This window comes from Humulus lupulus, chromosome X, assembly GCF_963169125.1.
Source record: "Humulus lupulus chromosome X, drHumLupu1.1, whole genome shotgun sequence".
In the NCBI taxonomy this organism is placed as follows: domain Eukaryota; kingdom Viridiplantae; phylum Streptophyta; class Magnoliopsida; order Rosales; family Cannabaceae; genus Humulus; species Humulus lupulus.
Window position 1 is genome coordinate 220,515,021 of NC_084802.1, and position 26,070 is coordinate 220,541,090.

Sequence of the window (26,070 nt, forward strand, 5' to 3'; positions counted from 1 at the left end):
AATATTACTTTTGGGGTGGCTGAATTGTTGGAAGATTACTATTTGAAAGAGCATCTCCAGAATAAGGGTAGGTATCGCTTGACTTGTAGGGGCATATAAGGCAGTTAATTCCCGACATTAAGTCTGGTGAGAAGAAATGGAAGCAATGTTATTTCTTTGTTTCTCTTGACCAGCTGGGGTTACCAGCCGACTTAGAGATACCATTTGCTTGGACTCCTGGATGTGAGTAGTTGTTTTGTCTTGCTTTTGATTGTGAATTTTTTTTATACTTTGTCTGATAGACTTGCTCTTTTCATTTCGCATGTAGGATTTCTGTTGGGATCCTTTGGGATTCAAGAGGGGGGGGGGGGGGGGGGGGGGGGGCAACTGACCAAGTCGCTCAGGTGCGCCGTCTTCCTAACTTAGATCATGAGTGGATGTACCTTCTGTCCTAATCGGTGTTACGTTCATCATCTTTGTGGCATTTCGTTCCTTCAATTCCAGAAGGTATTCCTCTTCCTAAGAATCGAGCCCACTCTTGTATTGTCCTCCTTAAGAAATGTCTTGAATTTTTGGGCTATGGGCCTACTTTTTCGACTGACGTGTGGGTGAATGAATAGTTGTATGTAGACCAAGACATGTCTCAACCACTCAGAGTTCCATTATTTGGTTCAAATGCCTTAGAGGGAATGTTCCAATGTAAGGTGTCTGCTGGGGGTAGTTTAGGTGTGGAATAGGAAGCCATACCTATTGTTCCACCCTGACCCCCACATAGTAGAAAAAGAAGAAGAAAAGAAAGTATGCTCCTGCTGAGTCAATCAATACTTTTAACGATACGGTTGAGTTATCCTTCCCCTCATCAGCTGCGGCTTATTCCGATATGAGGCCTCACCTTGGAGAGTTAGGGAAGATGTTGTGGCCTGAGGACATGAGTAGGTGGATGTGGTCGGGTTAGAAGGATCAATATACGTGACTATCTCCCACTCATTTATGGTATGATTGACTTTCATATTTCTAATTAAATCTTTTGTTATGGTTGTTAGTCTTGGATGACTTGCTAACTTGCTGTGGCTGGTTTGTTTGTGTGTATGACAGGGTCTTCAAGGGCTGATGTATGCCAAGGACGGGTTGAAAGGGATGCAAAAGTCTTTAAAGAAGATGACAGGTGAACGCAATGAACTCTGCAGCAAGTTGGAGGCATCCTAGGATAAAGATAAATTCCTACAAAAATAGTTGCACACTCAGCTCAACACTAATGCAGCTGATGTCGATCGCCTGAATACTACCATAGTTGACCTTGAGGGAGCTAAGGCAAGAGTCGCCATGTGGGAGGACCATTTGGAGGTCACGACCTTAGAGATAGAGATTTAGCTCTGCGTTAAGATGGCCATGGCGTATTGAGATTGGAAGGTTGATGAGTGGAACATCTCAAAGTTCATTTCAGATTATGAGGAGTATGAGAATATGAAGGCTGCTAAGGAAGCTCAAGTTGACGAGCTAGCTGCCTCCCTCAGACATTTTTCTACTGATGATTTCTTTGTAGATGATTGATTTATGATTATGACTATGTTGTAGGAATATTTTGTTGGATGATTGTATGAACTTCTTTTTAAGTCTTCATATCTTTTATCTTTATATATGTTGGTAGTAGTTCTAACTTGAGTGAATGGTTGAAAGTCTTGATGCTTTGTAAGCCTTTTATGTTTCGATTCAAGAAAATCTTGTACTCGTGTATATTTTTTTAGATGACTGGATGACTAATTGTATTATCTTACTTTTTGTTTTTTTACCATATCCAGATGGTTGTCTAGATGGCTTTTTGGTTTGTCCAGATGGCTGATTGACTGGTGATTTACTCTATATTTGTCCATCAGTCTAAGTGTAATATGCTCGTTATGTTAGACTTAGACTTAGATTTTTAACATGTTCGTTCACGTCCTTAGATGAATTTATGGTTAGGCTAGCTCATCCTCTTGACCTTCTTGTTGGGTGACTTATAAATTTTTTTTTGGATATAATTGGGGCTGCACTTTGTAGAGCTGCATCCATACCCTTTTCAGGGATCAAGCCCGAATGTAGTTCTAACACTTCTTGGATGATAGTGTTAGTATGTAGCATGGATGATGGTCTCGTAAGACCATTGAACAGAGTAGATGAAAGAAGACTAAGAAGAGTTAAGGGTGATATTGTTTAGGTGGAAAGTGTTCCAGCTGTTGCTGATGTCTCGACCATCTTGATTTTGTAGCTTGTCTGGCCCATGCCCGACTACCTTAGTGACTAGGTAGGGACATTTCCAGGTTGGGGCGAGCTTACCTATTCCTGCTTCCTTAGTGTTCTAGAACACTCTTCGTAATACCCAGTATCCCACTTTGAATGTTTGAGTGCGAATGCTCTTGTCGTAATGTCTGGCAATGCTTTGCTGGTAGGCTAAGGTTGAAAGAGTGTTTTTTCCCTTTTATTTGTCGACAGTGTTGAGCTCATGGAACATGTTCTCCTAGTTTTCTTTGTCAGTTCATAACTGGATGTTGGAACTTAACTCTCGGTAGGGATGACTGCTTCCATCCCATAGGCTATCGAGAATGGTGTTTCTCCTGTATGAAGTCCTAGTTGTGGTTCGATAAGACCATAAGACTCCCTGCAACTCATCTGACCGCCTTCCCTTATCCTTCTTAAGGAAGTTCTTGATGGTGTTCATGATTGTCTTGTTGGATGACTCTGCTTGTCCATTTTCTGGGGGATACCTTGGCGTCAAGAAGCTGAGCTTGATGTTCCAAAATATACATAATTTTTGGAGGTCGAAGCTGATGAACTGAGATTCGTTGTCTGTCACGGTCTCTTTAGGTGCCCTAAATCTGCATATAACATTTTCCCAAATGACATTCTTCACTTCCCTATCCCTCGCTTGGTGGTAGGCTTCTGCCTTGATCCATTTACCGAAGTAGTCTGTCAACACGAGCATGTAGACTTTTTGACTTGGTGCGGTTGGGAGTTTGCCAACTATGTTCATTGCCCATTTCATGAACGACCATGGGAAAGTGATGGATGTCAGACGTTCTGGAGGTTGATAAGATACATGAGCGAACCTTTGACATTTACCTCAACGCCTAGAATATGCAGAGGAGTTGACTCTCATGGTTGGACAATAGTATCCTTGTGTCAAGGCTCAATGTGCTAAGCTTCATCATCCAGAGTGGTTTCCACACTCCGCTTCATGTAGTTCAGCTAGCACGTACTTTGCCTCTGCAGGGTTAATGCATCTTAAGTATGGACCAGAATAGGGTTGTTTGTAAAGTATACCTTGTATGATAGTGAAGCAGGCTGACTAAGCCTTAAACCGATGCACCTCATTCTTGTCCTCAGGTAGTATGTCCTGCTCCAGGTACTCCAATATAGGAGTCATTCATGTTCGGTTTGTGGAGATGTTGCCAACTTGCTCTTCTTCATTCTTCTAGAAAGCGGGCCACTAGATACATACTACTGGTATTGTCTTTGGGCTGGTTTTTTTGATGGAGGATCCAAGGTTGGCTAGTGCGTCTACATGACTGTTCTCCCCTCTTGGGACTTTGTTAATTTTGAACTCATCGAAGCCCGATTGTAACTCCTTGGTCTTGTTGAGGTAGGCTGTCATCTTGTTATCCCGGGGCTGGTAGTTGCCTTGCATTTGATTAATCACCAATTGTTAATCGCTAAAGACATTGAGCCATTTGATTCCCATTTTCTTAGCTAGTCTGAGCCCTGCTATCATTGCTTGATACTCTACTTCGTTATTGGCAGCCTTAAACCCATACATGACTGCTTGCTCTATTATGTTGCCTTGTGGTGAGGTCAGAACAAGTCCAAGTCCACTTCCTTTTGTGTTGCGAGAACCATCTACGTATAGTTTCCAGGTGTCAGTTGGTTGTCCCTTGGTCATGCAGTATAACTCTCTTTCTGCCTACATTTGCATGTTAGGTGTAAAATTTGCAACGAAGTCAGCCAAAACCTGAGATTTTATGGAGGTTCGTGGCCTATATGTCACGTCATACTCGTTGAGCTCTATTTCTCACTTCGTCAATCTGCCTGATAGTTTCGGCTTGTGCAGGATGGTCTTAAGTGGGGAGGTGGTCAGGACGACTGTTGGATGGCACTGGAAGTACGAGCGTAGCTTCCTTGCTAGGTTGATGAGCGCCAATGCAAGCTTTTCTAGTTGACTGTATAGTGTCTCTGCGTGTAGTAGGGATTTGCTTACATAGTAGAACGAGTATTGTCTATCTCCGTCCTCTCGGATTAGAACCGCACTGGTTGTTGTCTCAGATGCGGCCAGGTAGACGAACAGTGGTTCACTGTCTTTTGACTTTGACAGCAAAGGCGGGTTGGTCAGGTAGCGCTTAAGTTCAGCCAAACCTTCCTTGCACTTTTCCGTCCACTCAAATGTCTTTGACTTCCTCAAAGTGTTGAAGAATGGATGGCATCGTTCAGATGATTTTGAAATGAATCGAGTAAGTGCAGCAATACTTCCGGTTAGCTTCTACACCTATTTAATGCATGTTGGAGAGAGCATTCTTTGGATTGAATCTATTTGTGCTGGGTTGGCTTCAATTCCTCTCTGAGTAACTAGGCAGCCAAGGAATTTTCCTACAGTTACACTAAAAAAGCATTTAGTTGGATTCAATTTCATGTTATATTATCTAAGAATATCAAATGATTGTTTTAAATGACTGATGTGGTCCTATGCAATGAGAGATTTGACGAGCATGCATCGATGTAGACTTCCATCATCTTCCCTAGCAAGTCAGCAAACATTTTGTTCACTAAGCATTGGTTTGTCACCCCTGCGTTCCTCAATCTGAATGGCATAAATTTGTAAATAATTATGCCTAGGTTGGTCATGAAGGCTTCTCTTGGTCATCTAGGTGCATCAGGATCTGGTTGTATCCCAAGTACACATCCATGAAGCTAAGGATTTCATGACCAACTGTGGCGCCTACTAGCATCTTTATATGTGGTAATGAGAATGAGTCTTTAGGGCACGCCTTGTTGAGGTTTGTGAAGTCGATGCATACTATCCATTTGCCATTCTTCTTCTTCAAAATGACCACATTGGCCAACCACTCGAGGTAATGCACCTCCTGTATGAATTCGTTCTCAATGAGCTTCTGGACTTCTTCGTTGACTGCCTTGTTTCTTTCAAGGATGAACTTTCCTCTATTTTTCTTTCTTGGTGGGTATTCTGGGTCAACCTACAATTTATGAACAATAATCTTGGGGTCAATTCCAGTCATGTTCGCATGGGACCATGAAAAACAGTCATAATTATTAGAAAGGAATTCAATAATCTTTGCTCTGAGGTCAAGGTCTAGTCTTGATCTGATTTGGACTTTGTGGTCAGGGAAGTCTTGATGGATCAAGGCTTCATCTAACTCCTCCATGTCCGGTTGGTCTGGCTATGAGTTAGTCGGTCCTTCCTACTGTAGCTGCTATAACTGGGATGGTTTGGATTTCATGGTGGTCTAGTTGCATGCCCTCGAGTCCTTCTACCGTCCTCTAATCTCCTTCACCCCCCATTTGGTTGGGAACCTCAGTACTTTGTGGTAGGTTGATGGCACAACCTCCATCTCGTGTATCTATGGTCGGCCTAGTATGGCATTATACGATGAGGATGAGTCTACCACCTGGAACCTTGTGTATGGGATGACTCCTTCTGCGTAGGCAGGAAGCTCAATTTACCCTACTGTGTTCTTTTGTTCTCCACTGAATCTAATGAGGACGTTGATCTTCTTTACAATCTTGGACTCGTTTATCCCCATTTCCCTGAGAGCATTCAGAAACAAAACATTGGCTAAACTGTCGTTATCAATGAGAATACATTTAGTCAAAAAATTAGCAATATAAATGCAATAACAAGAGTATCATGGTGTGGGTTGACTCTGATGTAGAGAAGCTAAGGGCTTGATATGGTGAGTTGGTCGTCATCTTCTCTGTTCCACTTGACTCCCCATTGATCCAGCTGGTCTGTCTGGTATGTCTTCTAGCTTCTAAATGGGTGACTCTACTTACCTCAGAGCCACCTGTTATTACTTTGATGGATCGTTTATGGGTGGGGGGTCTGGGTGGAGTTAACTCTTTCTGGCTTTCTGACTTGTCTTCCCTGCTTTGGAAGGTTCTTTTTCCTTTGTCTATTAGAAGGTCGGTTAGGTGTCTGCGTTTCAATAGGTTTGATACTTCAAGCTTCAGGGAAATACATTTGTCTATCCGGTGGCCATGGTCAGCATGGAATTCGCACCATTTGGTTTTGTCCCTCTGGTCGGCTAGTGTTCTCATTTTTTTGGGCCACCCCGCTCTATCTCTAAGCCCTTTTAATGTCACTACACTTCAATAAGAGATATTGAGAAGTTGTACTCTGGTATTTTTGGTCCATCTCGGGGGCGTGTCTCGGATGACTAGTTGTACTCCCTTCTTCTGTTCTCAAGCCTGCTAGGATATGGGTATGACTCAGATCATCTGTCACTCTGTTGTCTACCCACCCTTGAGTTTCTTCGAGTGTCCTTTCATGGGGAGGAGCAATAATAGTTGGCTTCGTCTTCCTCCCACTAGATCTCTACCCAGGCCTTAGCGAGGAGGTCTTCCATTATCTTGCAAGGGTACTTGGTAAGTTCTATGTACATGATTAAGTCGTAGTGGAGTCCTTTCCTAAGGTTGAGATGGCTGTGTCCTGATTACAGTTGGTAATGGATACCTTCTCCTTGTTGAAACGACCTACGTAGTCTCGAAGAGGCTCACCACACCACTAGACTATGGCATACAAGTCTTCTGCAGCCTTATCAAGTTTCCTGCTACGGGGAAATTGCTCAACAAAAGTTTAAGTTAATTATGCAAAAGTGGAAATTGAATTATTAGGTAAATTAGTGTACCATTGGAGGGCTGGTCCAATCAAACTGGAACCAAACCCCTTACATATGGAAGCTTCCCTCATGTCACATGGGATGGCCACCGTAAACATGCTCTGTTTGTATTGGGCGATGTGGTCATCAGGGTTAGACATCCCATCGAACATCTTCATGTGACAAAAGCTGGACTTTTTATACATCTCGACCATAGCTATATCGTTAGCGAATGGGGAATTGGCATAGATACTTGTTGTGTTCTTCTTGATTGGAGCAGGCATCTCGGGGATCTGCTGGATAAGTGCCTCCTCCTCAGCCAATTTAAAGTCAGGAGTTGGGAAGGAACTGGTGATGGGTTGGTGTGCTGGCTCGGTCGTGGTTGGCTGACTTTGTTCGAAAATGGATGGTTTCTCTAGAGCACTCTGTCCAACTCCAAAGGTAGGCTGACCGACTCCCATGGTTTGCTGTTGTCCACACTCAAAGATCGGTTGACCAATTCCTGGTGTCTGCAACTGTCCAGCAATAAAGGCTGGCTAGCTGATTCCTGGAGTCTGCTGTTGTCTGGCTCCAGAGGCTTGCTGGCTAACTCTTAGAGCCTAGTGTTGTGCAGGGGCAGATGAATATCCACATTCAGTCATGGTTACATGTTCACCTGCATTGAAAGTAGAATTCTGTGTGTTAGGCATGGTATGTGGAGTTTGATAATTCCTTACCGATGATGATGGATCTGTCTGACTCGGTCCATCATTATTAGAGATAGGGGTGAAATCACCCAAAGGTTGTATCAACTAATTGAGCCTCAGAAGCGGAATGGTTGAACCTCGGTAGCCTGAGAAGACATGGCCTCCATTTGTACGAGCATGTCAGCATTCTCAGCTTCGAGCTTCCTCATTTTCTTGCAATCTTCATTCATTTAGGACGTAAGGGTAGCGAGCTAGGCGCCCAGATTGAGTGTCTCAGCCATGTTTGACATAGTTCTCTGAACGAACTCTTGTATCTTTTGTCAATCGTTTGATTGCTAGGGCCCCACAGTGGGCGCCAAATTTTAGAAGTGATTTCCTACAAATGATTAAACGGGCACCAACAACCTAACAAGAACAAAGAGAGAGACAATAGTTCAATTGGGAGCACTGGTGGGGTGTCAGCCAAAGGGACTCTGACACTCAAGTCAGTCGGATTACTAGAGAATAATTAGAAGGGAAAGTAAGTCAAGAAACCAATAATGATAAACAATAAGTAAAAGAAACAGTGGTGACGATGGAGCTTGAGGGCGATGACTGGATCAGAAGACTGGTGAAGTTCACTGAGTCTGAGTAATTAGTTTCAGTATTCTATCTCCTCTGGCCTAAGGACTCCTTTCAATTTTTCTTATAGAGCCCTCTCAGGTGACGTTCTTCCTCACTCGTTCCAAGGTCTCGCCCTAGAATCTCGGCAGCTAAATAACATCTCTCTTAACTCATTCTTCTTGACTTCTTCTTTGGCCTTTTTGGCTGATTGGGTGTTCTTAGGCCCGGGTGCAAGTTAAGTTATTTGTTTCATCCCGTTACGTGAATATGGGATTATTTTGTGCTTTGGGCCTAGTTTGTCAGTCTGATTACCTCATGCCTTAAGTGCCACAGTAACACTGACTCTGTGTTACTTTGGGTTGAGCTGACTCTTTTGTCTTTCTTATTTGGCTTGATACGCATACTAAAATAATACTTAGATTTTTGCCACTACAAATGTCGCAACATTATCATAGGAAAATGGCAAAGGAAAAAAAAGGTTTTGACCATTATTACAGAATGCTCACTGCCCCTGTTGTGAGCATTATGGTTGACCATTTAAAAAAAGGATGGCATCACTCGAAAAGTACAAACCTTTGTTTCTTTAGCTCCTCGTGGATGACCTAGTCGTCACCCTTGTTTTCTAACTATCCTCTTGTGTATCTCCATCCACCACACTGCCATTTCTGTCTACCATTTTTGACAACCTATTGTGTACAACTCACCAATCTAGATCCAGATTGTTGATGTGGATAGACATCTTAGTAAATGTACTTTATATAATTAGATTATATATGACTGGACCGATGTGAATTAATTTCTTTATAAACATATTATTTTCCATAAAGATTTAATTCATATAAAAAAGATGATCATATGTAGATCAGTCTAAATCCTGAGTAGTCATATACTCATGTTTATGTCTATTGTATCTTTTGATTCTCTCATTAAGTTCTCTTAGAATAATGAGGCCGGTGACTTTTGTTTTAGAGATTCAATAATATGAATGACTGAGAACATGATCTTACAAGAATGGAATCCAAGCTTTCCTAACAGATCAGATATTGGTTCTTTTATGGGTTAATTTTGGAACTAATGTAGGTTTCCTTAATTAACTATTCGCTAGTGAGTAATGATACTTAAGGAACAAGAGGTAATTAAAAGGGTAAAACAGTAAATTTCATCAGCTCTAATTAATGAACTAATAAATTATTGCCAAACCTACATGAAATGATTATATCAATGGAAAAATCGAGACAACTCTGTAAATATAATTCTATAATTACTAAGAGTGCAATTCAATATTTATATTGGAGCAATAATGAAATTAATAAATAAGATTATTTGATTAAAGAGTTTAATTAATAATATAGTTTATTGGAGCTTAGTATTATAGGTCTATGGTCCCTAAGTCACCTTTATACCACACTGTCAAGGACGTGGATATAATTGACAAATTAAAAGAAGAAAAAGACTTAATTATCAATTAATTAATTTTCTAGGTCTAAGTAATAATTATGTGATAATTAATTAATTATGAATATATAAATAAACTAATATGTTTTATTTGAAAACTATATATTAGTTGTATTAATTAACTTTGAGTTCATTAATAACGAGAGAGAAAAATATTAATTTATTATATGATAACAGAACTTTAATTATTTATTTATTAAATAATTATTTTAATTTGATTAAAAATATTTATTAAATAATTTACATTTAAAAAAACCTAAATCAGTTTAGACTGAGTCTAAGTTTATTATATTAATTTTAGGTTTATAAAGTTTTAATCAAAGAATGAAAGAAAAAGAACGAAAGAATTTGATTAGTTTTATGAAAACATGAAAACTTCGTTTCTCTCTAGAGAGCCTTTGTCTTCACCAAACATCTTTTGATCTCATATGTTGAGTACATCAGTAGAGTCTAAATATTGTCATCTATATCCTACGTACCCACACACATGCTTGCGTGTTGAGGATTGACTTGTAAGAACTTGGTGTGGATCTCAAAGCAGTCTCATTGCATTGGATGATCGTTGTTGGTTTACGAAATTATATCAAGGATTCTTGATAGGCTTCGAGAGGTACGATTCTATGATTATGAATCTTGATTTAATGTATAGGTATATATGTGATCTTGGATATGGTAGTGGTTAAAAAATTTATTATCACCCTTCCACTGCACACTCTGATTTACAAAGTCAATACAACCAAAAACACCTTTAGCTGAATGTAGCACACCAATTTTTATTTATTTATTTATTATTAATTTGTTTATGTGTTAGGTTATTTTAAATTTAATTATTTAAATGTTAAGTGTTTGATTTTTTAATTTATTTTTAATTGCTTTTATTTAATAGATTTATTAGTAAATTATTGTGCATGAGTTTTGATTGTGTGCATGTGTGTTCATGGTTAGTAATGGTATAATTGTTGATTGTGTATCTGCATGTACATGGTGAGCAAGCAAGAGAATGCCATGAACCTAGACTAAATAGTGGAAGTGTGAGTTTTCTGTATTTTAGAAAAGACTATGAATTAGGAAGCTTTCTAGAAGGTTGTGATTCACAAAGTGTGAAAGGAAAACCAACTTGTAAGAGAGAGAGGATAGTGTCTTGATGCAATTGGAAGAGCGAAGGAAAGAAAAGTTTCTTTATTTATATTTTGGTTTGCTTTTCTTTGTTTGAAATTAGAGGAAATAAAATAGTGTACGAGATAGAGAGAGAAGAGAAGGAGGCGTGTGGGAGAGTAGAAGACAACTCTAGTTTCCAATTTAGGTAGTTGACATATCCCTTTAATTTGTCACCATTATTCCAATTTGATTTCAAGATAAAAATCAAGGGAATTAAAATTGGGTTTTTGCTTTTTCCCATTAGTATAGGGGTCAGCCACTAGGGTTAATATACACAAAAGAGAATAGCTTGTGAGCTCTCATTTGTGGCTGCTGAAACCTAGAGGAAAGAAGGAGAAAATAAGATGAAAGGAAGAAGAGAAACTCTAAGTATGTGTCTTGTCTTGTGCTTTGAATCCTTTAGCCTATGTCTTCTCTTTTTACTTTTCTAAGAGGATGTGTTTTGGGTTTCAAAAATCCTAGGTATTCAAGGGGGTTGACCATAGCTAGTGTTTTCTTGAACACTACCAAGGATGTAATGGAGAATCCTTGCCTTTTTACTATTATGATGTTGATTTATTATTATTCTTCTTTATGATTTTGAAATGTTGTTTGTTTTTTTGAGAAGACATGTCTATGGTGGATGTTGGTGTATATGTTCTAGTATATATTTTTTATAGTGTTGCTATGATGAATACATTTGTTGGTATGATATTTTGAATAGAAGCATGTTTGGTTTTAATTGAATAATGGATACAAGAATGTGTTTTGATGTATGTTTCAACATAGTGCACGTTTTAGGATTTAATTTGTTTCTTTTGAATTTTTATAAACATGCTTATTGATTTGAGTATATTGTGTAAATTTTGAGCATTATATCTACGATGGTTGGTTGTATATTTTTCAATAGGAAGCATGCTAGGGTATGAGTGATTTATGATGATGAGCTATGTGGAATTTATGGTTCATGAAATTTTTATGGTGGTTTTGGGTTTCGGCTATGGCATGTTTTAGGCTTTAGGTTCCTTTGTTTTATTTAATTATGACCATGAAAAGTTTAGTTTGATTTTATTGCAATAGGAGCATGTTAGATTTTTCAATGAACTAATGAGGACATATTTGAGTTTAATGTTACTTATATTGTAATGTTGTGTGTCTTGGATATATTAAGGTATATGTTTGAGTTAGGAAGAGCATGGTAGGGATGTTCTTAATTTATTTTGCATTTTTTTATCCTTGTTTGTGTGGTCACGGGAAAGGCTTCCATTTCGGGTGTGTGTTTTTGGAATGGCTCAATTTTATTGAATTTTTTGTTTTCATGCTAATTGTAATATTAAAATGCATAAAGTGTAGAAACATGTTAGGTTAATTTGTTAAAATGGTTAAAAAGGATTATGTGCACGTTTAGAATGTTGTGCAAATTTATGCTTGTTGATTTTATTATTTTTTAGAATAATGATTTGTAGAAATAATTTAAAAGGGAAAAAATATGTCTTGAGTTCATATTTTAAAAGTAAGATGAGAAAATGAGTAATTTTGTACCCGTGTCTTGCATTTTTTTTTTTAATTATGACATATGCTGAAATTCTAGTAATTAAAAGTTGTAAAAATTGGATTTTAAATGTGCTTAAAATTTGGTTATTGAAATAGTGCATATTGTGAGTTTTTACCAAATTTAAATGATTATGACTAATATGATTTTATGACCTAATAATAATTTCTAGGAAAGAAAATAATTCAGTCACGTTTTTTTTTTGGTAAAAGAAAAACATTATTCTTTTAATTTTGCCAAATTTAAAAGATAGCATTAATAAAGTTAATTAATTAATTTGAAAAGAGGGTTTCCAAAATAAGTTATTAAATAATAAACAAGTGTTGTACCTTAATTTCAACACGAGTTCATTTACTCAGCTCGCGTACAGTTGGCAAATAAAAATATGGAGAAATAAGAAAGGGAGTGATATCTGCCTTTATCCACAAGGACAACTCGAGATTCACAGTGGGCATACGAGGTGTAAGGCGTCCTGAGTTTATTCCGAACAAAGGATGCAATCGCTGTGAGGCACGAGCTCATAATTTAAATAGTTGTCGAAGCACGGGCTTGGAGGAGATATCTAGCACGTGGTAATTCTAGTATATTGCATACCTGCAGATCCCCAGAGACTCGGAGTCTCTTTTTACGTTTATTGTCCAATATAGTAGGAACATGCTATCCTGTTATCAAATCATATCCCAATATAAATGGGAATTATTTGTATTAAGTGTAATCATTATGTAAATGCATGATTGACTCACGCTGTTACCCAAACCTGTCCATGGAATTCCCTTATAAATATTGAGAATCTTAGACAGGAAAAGGGACCATTATTCTGTAATAACAAAACTCTGCCAAAATAGAGAGATAAACGACAATAATATTGACTCGTGGACTAGGTGGATTTTAACCACTGAACCACATAAAAATTGTGTTCTTGAGTGAATTCAATTTATTTGTCATTACGGTTTATTAAGCACTAATCTTCCCTATTATTTCATAATACACTGTTGGTGAAAAATAGCATCAACAGTTTAATGCTTTCATTGAGAGAAAATTAGTGCTACATCAAAATTCCAGTCGATTCTCATCATGGTGCTCACTCTCTCAATGAGCGATAATGAGATAGAACAGCCTGGTGGGCAGGAGGCCCATCATACAGCTGTTTTGAACGAGCACGGCCCTGAAATCCAGCAACGTCGGGGAAAGTAACAGACGGGTCATAGCGACACTGGGAGTTCGGCGTCATTTCCATCGAATCCAAACCCAGACTACCTAACGGCCGTCGAATTGGAAAACATTCAATTGAGAAGCCATCTCGCTAAGGAAAATAGGCATATTGAGGAGGTTTTTGCTCAGTTCCCACCTCTTGCAACTGACATTAATGTCAGAAAGAGGAAAAGTGGGTTTCACAAGTCCCATAGGAATAATCGATCCAAACCAAGTCGATCAGTCAGAACTGCCACCCCAAGTTTTGTACCTACAGGGAGAGATCCCCAGAATGGTCAACCCAGTGGCCCTCATAGGGGTCATCAACATGTTAGTCGGTCGGTTAGAACCGCAACCCCAAGTTCGATGCCTCTTTCACCGGTTTCTAGGAACGCCTATGGAAATCCACGAGGAAGGGTTGGGATAGGCTCACAGAGACAAAATGTTCCAGCAAACCCTGCTACGTCGCGATTGGATTGTCGGGCGCAGAGAGCTAGAGACAATGGGGAAGAACAGAGGCGGGCTAATCTAGTTCGCCCTGATGCAACAAGGATTGCTTCGCCAATAAGGCATCCCCTCTCACCTATAAGACATCCGATGCCACCTCGTCCTACATGGGACATTCCAGCTTATGGAGACTTTAGGAGAAATCCTCCTCCATCTGCCAATACCTACGTCTCACGGACACGTGTTGAAAATCCAGATCCTCGGCCCCAACCGCGAGCTGTAAGCTTCATAAATGGAAGTTACTGGACTGAAATTCATCGTAGTGGTAGGTCCAAGGGTGATCTAAGAAATTAGTTGAGTTCAGCACAAAGCCCTCGACCCAATTCACAACCTGATTTCCGTGATCGTCTAAATTCGCAGAGAAGGAATCCAGATCGGAATGAAGATGTTAGTTATACTCAACAAGAGGGAGGTTCGTCCATAGTACGTGATAATGGGAATGCCCCACAAAATCAAGCTCGAGCTTGGAGGGACAATAACCCATCAAACGCATACGATAGGATGGGAGCTATTGAGCAGCCCCCAGGTAACCTAGGAACCAGAGACCAAACCCTCAAGAGGCTGTCTCTGATGGAAGAGCAAATGAAGAGGCTTTTATCTGGAAAAGACAAAGACGATTGTGACTCAGAGGATGAGCTCGAGCCTTTTGCTCCAAATATTGCGGCGGCCACATATCTAATAGGCTTCAGAATGCCACACTTGTCAAAATTTGATGGAGATGGAGATTCGTCAGACCACCTCGGAATGTGTAACACCATGAAGATGGCCCATAATGTTGGACTCAATCTAAGGTGTATTTTATTCCCTACAACTCTGGTCGGGCTAGCCAGGCAGTGGTTTAAGCAATACAAGAGACAATCCATAAGCTTGTGGAAGAAGTTTTCCTCTGAGTTTAAAAAAGCATTCCGAGCTTCACAAAAAACTCGAGTAGAGGTTGATTCATTGGCCAATGTAAAGCAGGCCATCACGAGCTAGAGATGAAGGCATATCTGAGTAGATTTTCCAATGTCGTTGCACGAGCTAGAGATGCTGATGATAGCTCCAAGCTCATGGCAATGAGGACGAAAATCCTCGTCAGGGGCGATTTATGGCAGGAACTCCAAAGGAAAGGAGGTAAGAGTGTGGACAAATTCTTGGCCCGAACTCAAGAATGGATTAACCTAGAGGAGGTGTGAGCTTCCGTCACCGGAACCAGCCAACTCCCTGTCCAGCCCGTTGGAGCGGTAACAGATGTTGCAGCAACGGCTCAAACTGTTGCCCAGAATAACCTGTTTACGCTACTTATACCAACCTAACAGATACTAGGGAGCACATCTTCCTGGCAAATTCTGCTCGCCTTCCGTGGAAGAAGCCTGAACCGTTGAAGAATCAGAGTGTCAAGAGAGATTCTTCAAAGTTCTGTAGATTCCATAATGATATCGGTCATAACACTGATGACTGTCGATAGCTGAAGGATAAGATTGAAACTCTCATTAGAGCGGAACCTTTGGCCCAATAGGCCCGAAATAGGGTGGTCCCTAATCAGCCCGCTGGACCAAACCCTCAATCAATCCCCGATGCTCCAATAAGTCAAATCGGAGCTCAAGCAAGTTAGGTCGACCCTCCTCCAATAGTAGGGGGAGATAGAACCACCATATCTGGAGGACATCAGTTGGCAGGCACGAGCAGCGTGGCCCAGAAGAGGTACATTAATGAGCTGAAGTCCCATAAAGGAGTGGAGTTCGTCCCGGAATAGCGGTTGTCAAAACAACATCGATTAGAAAAGCAACCAATCATTTTCTTGGAAGAGGACTCTATCCACGTCCAGTTCCCACATAATGATCCATTGGTCATAATCGTTCAGCTTGCCAACTGGAGGGTCTAGAGGACACTAGTAGATAACGAAAGTTCTGTGAATCTACGTTTCAGGTCCACCTTTGAAAAAATGGGGTTGTCTGTAACTGACTTGAAGGCAGCCTCAACGACTCTGTACAATTTTTCTAGTGAAGGTTCAGCAGCCATCGGGGCGATCAGATTAGTGGTAACATTGGGAGAGGACTCACGAATTGTTTCCAAGTTACTTGAGTTCATGGTAATCGACTGTCCAGCTGCATACAATGCGATTTTGGGCCGACCAGCACTGATGGAGTTTGAAGCCATAACCTCTATCCGCCACCTAGCAATAAAATTCCCCTTATCTGCAGGAATATGCACCATCAGAGGTGATCAGTTCTCTGCCAGAGAATGCTATAGCATTTCTATGAAGGGAAAATCACAACCGGGCAACAAGCTATGGTCATAAAGTAGAAGTTACTTGCGGGACGGAAGAACCTCAACAAGAAGAGGACAATAACGTTGCCCAACGCGATGACATTGACCCACAGATAGGTAAAGACAGGTCAGAACTCCAAGCTATAAAGGAGCTCGAGGAAGTAAACATTGACCCAAAAGAAGCTTCAAGAGTCGTGAAGGTTGGGAAGAATCTTGATGACAAAAGAAAGAAGGAGCTGGTCAATTTCTTACAAGAGAATCTGGACGTTTTCGCCTGGTCACATGAAGATATGGTGGGAATAAGCCTGATTGTAATCATGCACACTTTAAATTTAAACAAAAATGTGCATGGAAAATCCCAAAAACGGAGATGCTTGGGAATAGTCTGAGCTGAAGCTCTTGAGGAAGAAGTAGCTTGACTATTAAAGTGCGGGTTTATCCGTGAAGCAAAATAGACGATTTGGGTCTCCAATCCCGTGCTGGTCCCAAAGCCAAATGGGAAATAGAGGACCTGCATCGACTTCTCCGATCTGAATAAATCTTGTCCCAAAGATTGTTTCCCACTACCATAGATTGATCAGTTGGTAGATGCCACGGCAGGTCACGAGCTTATTTCCTTCATGGATGCGTATTCTGGATATAACCAGATCGCGATGAATCCTTCTGACTAGGAACACACTAGCTTCATGACCCCAAATAATGTATATTGTTATAAAGTTATGCCCTTCGGGCTAAAGAATGCTGGAGCTACATATCAACGCTTGGTCAACAAGATGTTCACTAATCAGATCAGGAGAAGTATGGAAGTGTATGTCGATGATATGCTTGTTAAATCAAAAACTGCCGATAACCATGTGTCCGCTCTAGAAGAATGTTTTGGGATATTGAGGATGCATGACATGAAGTTGAATCCTCAGAAGTGCACTTTTCAGAGTGGCATCTGGAAAATTTCTGGGATTCATAGTCAACACGAGGGGGATAGAGGCGAATCCTAATAAAATCAGATCATTATTAGAAATGCCCTCGCCCAGGTCGCGTAAAAAAGTTCAAAGCCTGACTGGAAAGGTGGGAGCTTTGAATCGCTTCATTTCAAAATCAACTGAAAAATGCTTGCCATTCTACAACATGCTCAGGGGAAACAAAAAATTTGAATGGACTGAGGAGTGCGAACAGGCATTCCTCGACCTCAAAACGCACCTGGACGAGCCCCCAGTGTTATCTAAGACTATGTCTGGAGAACCTCTGTTCCTTTATTTGGTCATGATAGAAAATGCAGTCAGTGCCGTGTTAGTTCAAGAAGAATATTTGTGCTCAAAAACCAGTATATTATATAAGCAAGAGACTTCTCGGAGCCAAGTCACGATACCCACTGATAGAGAAGCTGGCATTTTGTCTGATATTGGCTTCCAGGAAGCTTCAACCATATTTCCAGTCCCATTCAATCAACGTCACGACCGACCAACCTTTAAGGCGGGTGTTGCAAAAACTTGAAACATTGGGACGTCATTTAAAGTGGCTATCAAGCTAGGATCATCTTAATCTCCCCAAAAGGACATCGATTTCATACAGCTCTGAGATTCAGATTCAAGGCCTCCAACAACGAAGTCGAATATGAGGCCTTATTAGCTGGGCTGAGAGTGGCAAGGGAGCTCAAGGTGAAGGTCATCCAATGCTATAGTGATTCTCAGCTCGTGATTAATTAGGTGTTGGGAGAATATCATGCTCGGAGGTGCCAAGATGGTAACCTACCTAGCTAAAGTGAAGGGAGAACTGTCTGAATTTGAGTACAGTACTATTGAACAGAGACCTCGTGACCAGAACTTTAATGCTTATGCTTTGGTGCGGCTTGCCACCACCAAAGAAGCTAAGACATTGAATGTGGTGCAGTGGAGTTCTTGGAAAGTCCAAGTGTTACAGAAGAAATGATAGAGGTCAAAATGATCGACACAAGACCGACCTGGATGACTCCAATAATGGAATACCTCACAACAGGAAGGCTACTTGACGACAGAAAGGACGCAAGAAAAATACTTTATCAAAGCTTTGCGGTATGTAATAGTGGATGGGACCTTGTTCTGACGTGGTCATTCATTGCCTCTCCTACAATGTGTTCTGCCCGTGGATGCTAAAACCATTTTACAAGAAGGGCACGAAGGCTTTTGTGGAGATCATGCTGGGGGGCAAAACCTAGCACTGAAAATACTGAGGAATGGCTATTTTTGGCCCACTTTAACAAAAGACTCAATATCCTATGTTCAAAAGTGCGAAAAATGCCAGCGTTTCGCCACAGTTGCTCGAGCTGCTCCAATCGAGCTAACAATGATCTCATCCCCATGGCCATTTGCGGTACGGGGAATTGGCCTAATAGGGTCCCTACCTATGGGAAAGGGAGGAGTTCGTTACGCGGTGGCGGCGATCGAATATTTCACAAAGAGGGTAGAAGCCGAACCTCTGGCAACCATCACTTCAAAAAGAGTCCTAGTCTTTGTGGTGAAGAGTATTATATGTTTGTTTGAGCTCCCTAGAAAGATCGTGTCAGACAATGGGACACAGTTCGAAAGTGATCTCTTCACTGACTTCTGTGAAAAATATGACATTACTAATAGTTTCTCCTCAGTAGCATATCCGTAGGCCAACGGGCAGGTCGAGGCTGTGAACAAAACCCTAAAGGTGAGCCTGAAGAAGAGGTTAGACGAAGCCAAAGGATTATGGCCCAAACAGCTCCCGCAAGTACTTTGGACCTACCGAACTTCTCACAGAACCTCCACGGGACATACTCCTTTTTCCTTAACTTTTGGAAGCGAAGTCGTGCTTCCAGTTGAAGCCAAGGTAGCCACCCATAGACAAAGGACATTCATCCAGGAATAGAATGATGAACTACTTAATGCATCTCTCGACCTTATTGAAGAAAAATGAGAAGAATTGCAGTTACAGCTCGCCTATTATCAACAAAAAATCGCTCACTATTTTAATTCTGAAGTTAAGAGGCGTAGATTTGGACTGGGCGAACTGGTTCTCCGAAGGGTCTTTTTCACGAATAAGGATCCCAAGGAGGGTGTATTAGGCCCGGACTAGGAGGGACCATATCAAGTCATTGAGGTTTTGCGTGAAGCAACTTTCAAGATAGCTCGGCTGAATGGGGAAGTAGTCCCACGGACCTGGAACGTCCTACATTTGAAAAAGTATTATAAGTAGTACCACCATCAATGTAAGGCTTATTTATAAAAGCTATTTGATTAAATAATAGATGGACTATTAAATAATTTTTTTTTTTTAAGATTGTATTAGTTCATGTTCTAATGTTTGTAAAAGCAACCAAGAAAGTTTCTACATTCTGGTTACTTGGGGGCACATAACAGGAGGTTGGCAAAATTAAGCCTGCTTGATAAGATTAGGAAACTTAGAAGCTTGGAAAATTTGAATATTCAATGACTTTTTTAAAGCTTGAGTGTTCAATAAACCTATCGCAAACTAAGTTTAAAATCATTTAAAATCTTGGACGTAACCAGGTTCGAAATTTAGAAGCTTGGAAAACTTGATTATTCAAGAGCTTTTTAAAGCTCGAGTGGTCAATAAACCTAGCGCGAACTAAGTTTAAAATCATTTAAAATCCTGGACATAACCAGGTCTTAAATTTAGAAGCTTGGAAAAATTGATTATTCAATGGCTTTTTAAAGTTCGAATTTTCAATAAACCCAGCGCGAACTAAATTTAAAATCATTTAAAATCATTTAAAATCCTGGTCATAACCAGGTCCGAAACATAGAAGTTTGGAAAAATTGATTATTCAATGGCTTCTTAAAGCTCGAGTTTCAATCAACCTAACACAAACTACGTTTAAAACATTAAAAAGCTTTGATATAACCAGGTTCAAGGCCTAATTCTTGACAGGTATGGTACAAATAACCAAACAAAAACTTGGATATAACCAAGCTCGATAAAATCTGTCTCGATCGAAAAATCGATTCCTAAAATCTTTAATGTACAAATTTAAGGACTCACAAGAATGAGAGATAATAAAGGAAAGATAAGTGGATCAAAAGATGGATATATATCGAAATAAAGCCAATAAATTACACGAGGAGAAAAAACCTCAAACTGAGCCCGAAGGAAATTGTTTAATATCAAAAAACTGTTAAACAAATACAAAAGGGATATCATTGGGCTCCATCAGCTTGCCCCGAAGATGTGACCTCCTCGCCATCTCCCTCCGCCATTCCAGGCACATCACAAGTCTCTGACAGTTCTTGCAAGGTACGGATCCCACAGCCCGGGTTCCATGAAAGACAAGTTCCCATCTGGGTTGAAGGCCCAGCAATGGTACAACATCTCTTCCATGGTCGATGATGATGCTGCATTTTCTTCTTTGGCTGTGACTTTGGCCTCGATCAGCTTTGCTTTGACCTCATCAACCTTGGCCTGAAGTTGTGCAGTTTGAGCCCGTGAGGTAGACAATGCAATCTTTGTAGCCTGCTCATTTTCTTGGGACGAGGTGAGAGCAGCCTTGGCATCATGCTCATTCTTCTGAGCAGCCATCAAAGTAGCTTTGGTGGCCTGCTCGCCTTCTTGAGAAGCAGTCAGGGCATTTTGGCAGCATTCAGTTCGACCCAGAGCTCCTCATTTCTAGCCTTGGCACGGGCTATGCTGCGGTACTGGGCCAGGGCAAACTGCAAAAGAACGAAACAGTCAGAGATGTACACCAAGTCACAATAAAAACAAAATTCACCAAGGAAAGAGAACTTACAGTTAGATTCATCCCTGTGGCTGATTCCATAACATTCTCTGGGCTGCGTTCCTCGATGGTCCTCAGGTCCCTCACGTTGGCCTTGTAGGCGTGCCCCACCATGTGAGTTGCAGTCTCATAAACGATACCCCGAAAGGCTTCAGGGATCATCTCCAGGTCCTGAGGGTCTACTTGTATTCGGACGGTGGGGGTTGGGGCCTCGGTCTGTATAACTTGAGGGGCCATGAAGCGAGGTGGGGGAGGAGGAAGTTGCTTGGTAGTGACCTTAGCTACCGGAGCTGGCTCTCGAGTCAAGCTCGTCTCCTTATTTTTGGCGAGGGATTTTGAGGTGTTCCCCATTGCAGGGGTGGCCTTCTTCGTAAACCTAGGCGTCTTTACAATAGGGCCCAGGCCGGCTTTCTTAGCATGGAAAGTAGTTCGGAGGACAAAAGCTCCATGTTGATCCATCTCTTCGCCTAAAAAGCGCAAAGGTAGTTAGTTCATAAGAAAATGTTTCAAAAAGCATTTATAAAGAAAGAAAGAAAACAAAGATCCTACCCTTCGGGTTGGGGGAGGAGTCTATTATCACCAGCTTGGGTGTTTTGACCAGGATAGGCACGACCTCTGGCCTTGTAACTAATGGAGGAGAAGGGGGATCTATAGTTAATATTTCTGGGATCCAAAGGGGTTCAGGTCCTTCCTCGGGGCTAGATTCATCTACATACTATCTAAATCCAGGGGCAAATGCACCCTGGAGCAGAGAAGGCCAGGTCCTACGGTTGGTCCCATATTCCTAAAAAATGGTGGATCTAAAGTTTAAGGTGTTATCAACTACGATTGTGCCCTTAGGATAACTATTGTCTTGGCGTACCACTAGGTGGTCTACGCACTAGAGCAGGGTTACATTTAGATCTGGGTTGTAAGGATGACGGTGGATGAGCTGATTTGGATTATAACGAACTAACCTAAGATCGGCAACAACCCTATCTAATTCCATAAAGGGGTATGGGTTACCTTGGACAGAGGGGCTGTTTGTTGCCCTTGGTGCAACTCGTTCTAGATCGGGTTCCCAGACAGCCTCAGGAGTCCGCCTTTTTTGCACTAGAGGCACCTCATCCTCAATGGCCGGCAAGGCCTCTTGAGAGGATGGGAGCTCGGGGATCGCCGGAAGGGTAGCCTGGGTCCTCAACGCTAGTGTTTGACCTTCACCGATCAACTAGCAAGCCAGCATTGTGACGTAATTCACAACCTGGTGATAGTCCTTTTTATTGGGGGGAACTCTGGATAGCTTCTCATACTAGCCCCCTAGGGTCACAGACTTTTCCATCCTCGCAAATATGGCTGCATGAGAAATAGATTCAATCAAGACATGTACAAAACAAAATCTCAAAGGAACAAAAGTTCATGAATTGAATTTATAAAGATAAGGAACTTACGAGGTCGATTGAAGTATCGATGTTTGCAGTTTTGGAATCCATTCAACATAAAGAACAAGTCTTTGTAGTCATTTGGATGACTAGGAAGCTCGATGACTGGGGGAGAGTTGGGAAACCGCGTGAGGTAATAGAATTCGTCACCTCGTCCTTTCTGATCAGGGATAGCTTTGAGGCAGAAGAAGTACAGTATGTCTGCCAGGGTGGGGCCCTCCCACTCGTGCTTCAAAAACAAGTACTTCAACCCCGCCAAAAGTCTATACGAATTGGGTGGAGCTGGAATGGAGCCAGCTTCACGTAATTCAAGAAATCCGCGAAGTACTAGTCCAGAGGAATGAAGGCCCCAGCCTTCAGGTGCTCATCACTCCAAGCCACGAAATTGTCTTGGAGAGGGGAACAACTCTATTCCCCTTTGAACGCTGGTTGGACAAGGATAGTTCCAACTCTGACCTCTATGTTGTGGCTTAACATAATCTTATTTACCCTCCCCTAGGTTGTGATCTTTGAAATGATACGCTCAGCCTTGAAGTATGCATTGGGGTCAACCACGAGCTCCCTCTCCAAGTAGTGGGCAGGCGTGGTTTTATGTAACAGAAGTCTAAAATTCCCTACTGTGTAGGTAAGAAAGTGACGACATCAAACGTGAGCAGGGACTTGGGGGGCAAATGTTGTACTCTGATTTCAGCACGAGTTCATTTTCTCAACTCGGGTACAGCTAGCAAATAAATATACGGAGAAATAACCAAGGGAATGATATCTGCTTTTATCCACGTGGAAAACTCGAGATTCATAGTGGGCATACGAGGTGTAAGGCATCCTGAGTTTATCCTGAACTAAGGATGCAATGGCTCTGAGGCGCGAGCTCATAATTAAAATAGCTGTCGAAATACGAGCTTGGAGGAGATATCCAGCTCGTGGTAATTCTAGTATATTGCATACCCGCGGATCCCCAGAGACTCGGAGTCCCTTATACGTTTATTTATGACCAGGCCGTCATATTTATTGTCCGAGATAGTAGTAACATGTTATCCTGTTATCAAATCATATCCCAATATAAATGGGAATTATTTGTATTAAATGTAATCATTATGTAAATGCGTGATTGAATCACGCGGTTACCCAAACCTGTCCATGGAATTCCCTTATAAATACTGGGAGTGTTAGACAGGAAAAGGGACCTTTATTCTATAATACCAAAACTCTGCCAAAATAGAGAGAGAAACAGCAATACTATTGACTCGTGGACTAGGTGGATTTTAACCACTTAACCATGTAAAAATTGTGTTCTTGAGTGAATTCTTTTTATTTTTCATTACGGTTTATTAATAACTAATCTGCCCTATTATTTCTTAATACACTGTTGGCAAAAAACCACGTCAACAACAAGTTTATTATTTTGTACAATTTAAGCTATGAATATTATGAGTAAAAGAAATTTTTGTAATAAAATTTATGTATGACATTTGTATGATTTATAGAATAAATGATAGTAACAAAATTAGTAATTTATTTTGAAATGTAAAATGCTTGTTGAATCTTTGTGAAATTTACAAGAAAACAAAAGAGTTAATATTACCAACTTTAACTGAGTATTTATGAATATTCCCACGTATGCACGTTACATGCAATAGAATTTTTACGTACAAATATATGTTATTTGATTAAATCCATGGTTCTTGTTTTAAAATTATTGAGAATTAATTAGTGAAAATGACATTATTCTTTTGTGATTTTATGTGAGGTTTGATGTATGAATTGAGTTGTGGTGTAACTTGTGTGCAATAGGTGCCACTTGTGCTTGTATGTTATGCATAGTTTTACTCTGTATTAAGACGAGAGTTTGATTGATTATTCTAGGCTAGTTGTGAAACTATCTCACCATTTTAAATAGTTTGGACTTGAGGAAAGGAAGTTAGTTAGATTTCTTATACGATTATGTTGACCGTATGAGAAATAAATTATGAGAAAAATTGTTTTCTATGTATGTCGTGTATGACAGTATGAAAAGTAGAGTGTTAGCATGCTGAAACGCGACACAATAAAGGAGCTACTAAGGAATGTCTTGGGGAGCTATGAACGGAAACGATTTAGGAACGCTGTTGGAAATATTATGAGTTTTGACATGTTTTATTAAACTTTCGATGGGCTCATAATGCATATTTTAATAAAGCCCACTAAACTTTTAGATAATTAATGATATTTTTCTAAACAAGTATAAAAATGTTATTTTTGCAAAGATAGTTGAATGTATGAGAAATAAATTGTTATGTATGTATGTGTTGTATGACTGTATGAAAAGTAGAGTGTCGTTAGTGTGTTGAAACGCAACACAACAAAGGAGTTACTAAGGTATGCCGTTGGGAGCTATGAACAAAGATGATTTAGGAATGCTAATAGACATATTATGAGTTTTAACATGTTTTATTAAACTTTCGGTGATACTTTTGTTATTTTTCTTTTACGAATTTCATAAAAGACATTATATTTTGCTTTAACAAATGGGCCCATAATGCATGTTTTTATAAAGCCCGCTGAACTTTTAGATAATTGTTGACATTTTTCTAAATAAGCATAAAAATGGCATTTTTACAAAGATTGTTGAGACAGGGCGTTTTACAAATGGTATTCAGAGACATGTCATTCATTTTTCAAGGAACCCCTCTACGTACATACTAAAGACAGGGAAAGCCTCATCTCACCGTGTCGTAAGTATATTTTCTACTTGTTTAACAGTTTTACTTGCTTTTAAGTTTTAGTACTATGGTTGTAGAATAGACTCTATGCCTCCAATAATTAGGACGACTAGGAAGAAACTACTTAAGGAAATTCTTGAGATTCCGAGGGTTCGCATTGATGAAATTAACGATGGAGATATATTGAGTCTAGTTTTGTGTTGTGTTTAGGTTGTGTTTTAAGTAGTTTTTATTAAGTTGCTCTATTGTTTAGTGCGGTATTATCCTTGTTTTTGTTTATTTTTAGGTTTTAGCTTATAAATAAAGAAAAAGAATAATTGGAGCAAATTGACCGAAAAATGAGGAAAATTTGGATTTTGGTGTTTATTCCATGAAAAGATGAATCGTCAAGCAATTTTATGGCTCCGGTAAATTTTCGGTAACAAAAGCACAAAAATTGAAGAAGTTGTTAAGGGTCGCAGCGCTACAATGCTGAGCTGCGACAAGGTCCAAGGAAAAAAGCCAATTTTTTGAGGTTTGATACGGGCCGCTACTCTGATGAGGGTGTTTGGCCAGAAAATTTACAATGGTCGTGCAATGAAGGGGTTAGGTTGTGGCCCGTCTGATAGAAGCCCAGCTATAATTTAGACACTAGTCGTGGCACTGGAATTGTTCTTAAACCTAATTTCTTGATGGATTAATCATATTGGGACAGAAGGATGAATTGTGAAGCAAGGAACACAACGTGGAGCATCTCCATTCGCTCTCTACAGTTCTTCTTCTATTGCCTTTTAATTCTATGTTATTTTTAATTGTTGTTTATTTTTAGAATGACAATGTTGAACTAAAGCTTTATTAGGGTTTTTAATGGATTCTCTTGAACTCCTTTCATGATCTAATGCAATATAAAGAATTTTCTTCTTCGTCTATGAGGTAGAACAGCCTGGTGGGCAAGAGGCCCATCATACTGCTGTTTTGAATGAGCGTGGCCCTGAAATCCAGCAACATCCGGGAAAGCAACT

General features: G+C 40.3%; 1 protein-coding gene across 1 annotated transcript; it reads right to left on the minus strand.

Moving 5' to 3' along the window:
* Positions 1 to 2,491: 2,491 nt before the first annotated feature.
* On the minus strand, positions 2,492 to 2,986 carry LOC133806785 (uncharacterized). Its single transcript, XM_062244874.1, has one exon. It carries the CDS (start codon positions 2,984 to 2,986, stop codon positions 2,492 to 2,494), a length of 495 nt encoding a protein of 164 aa, XP_062100858.1.
* Positions 2,987 to 26,070: the final 23,084 nt, after the last annotated feature.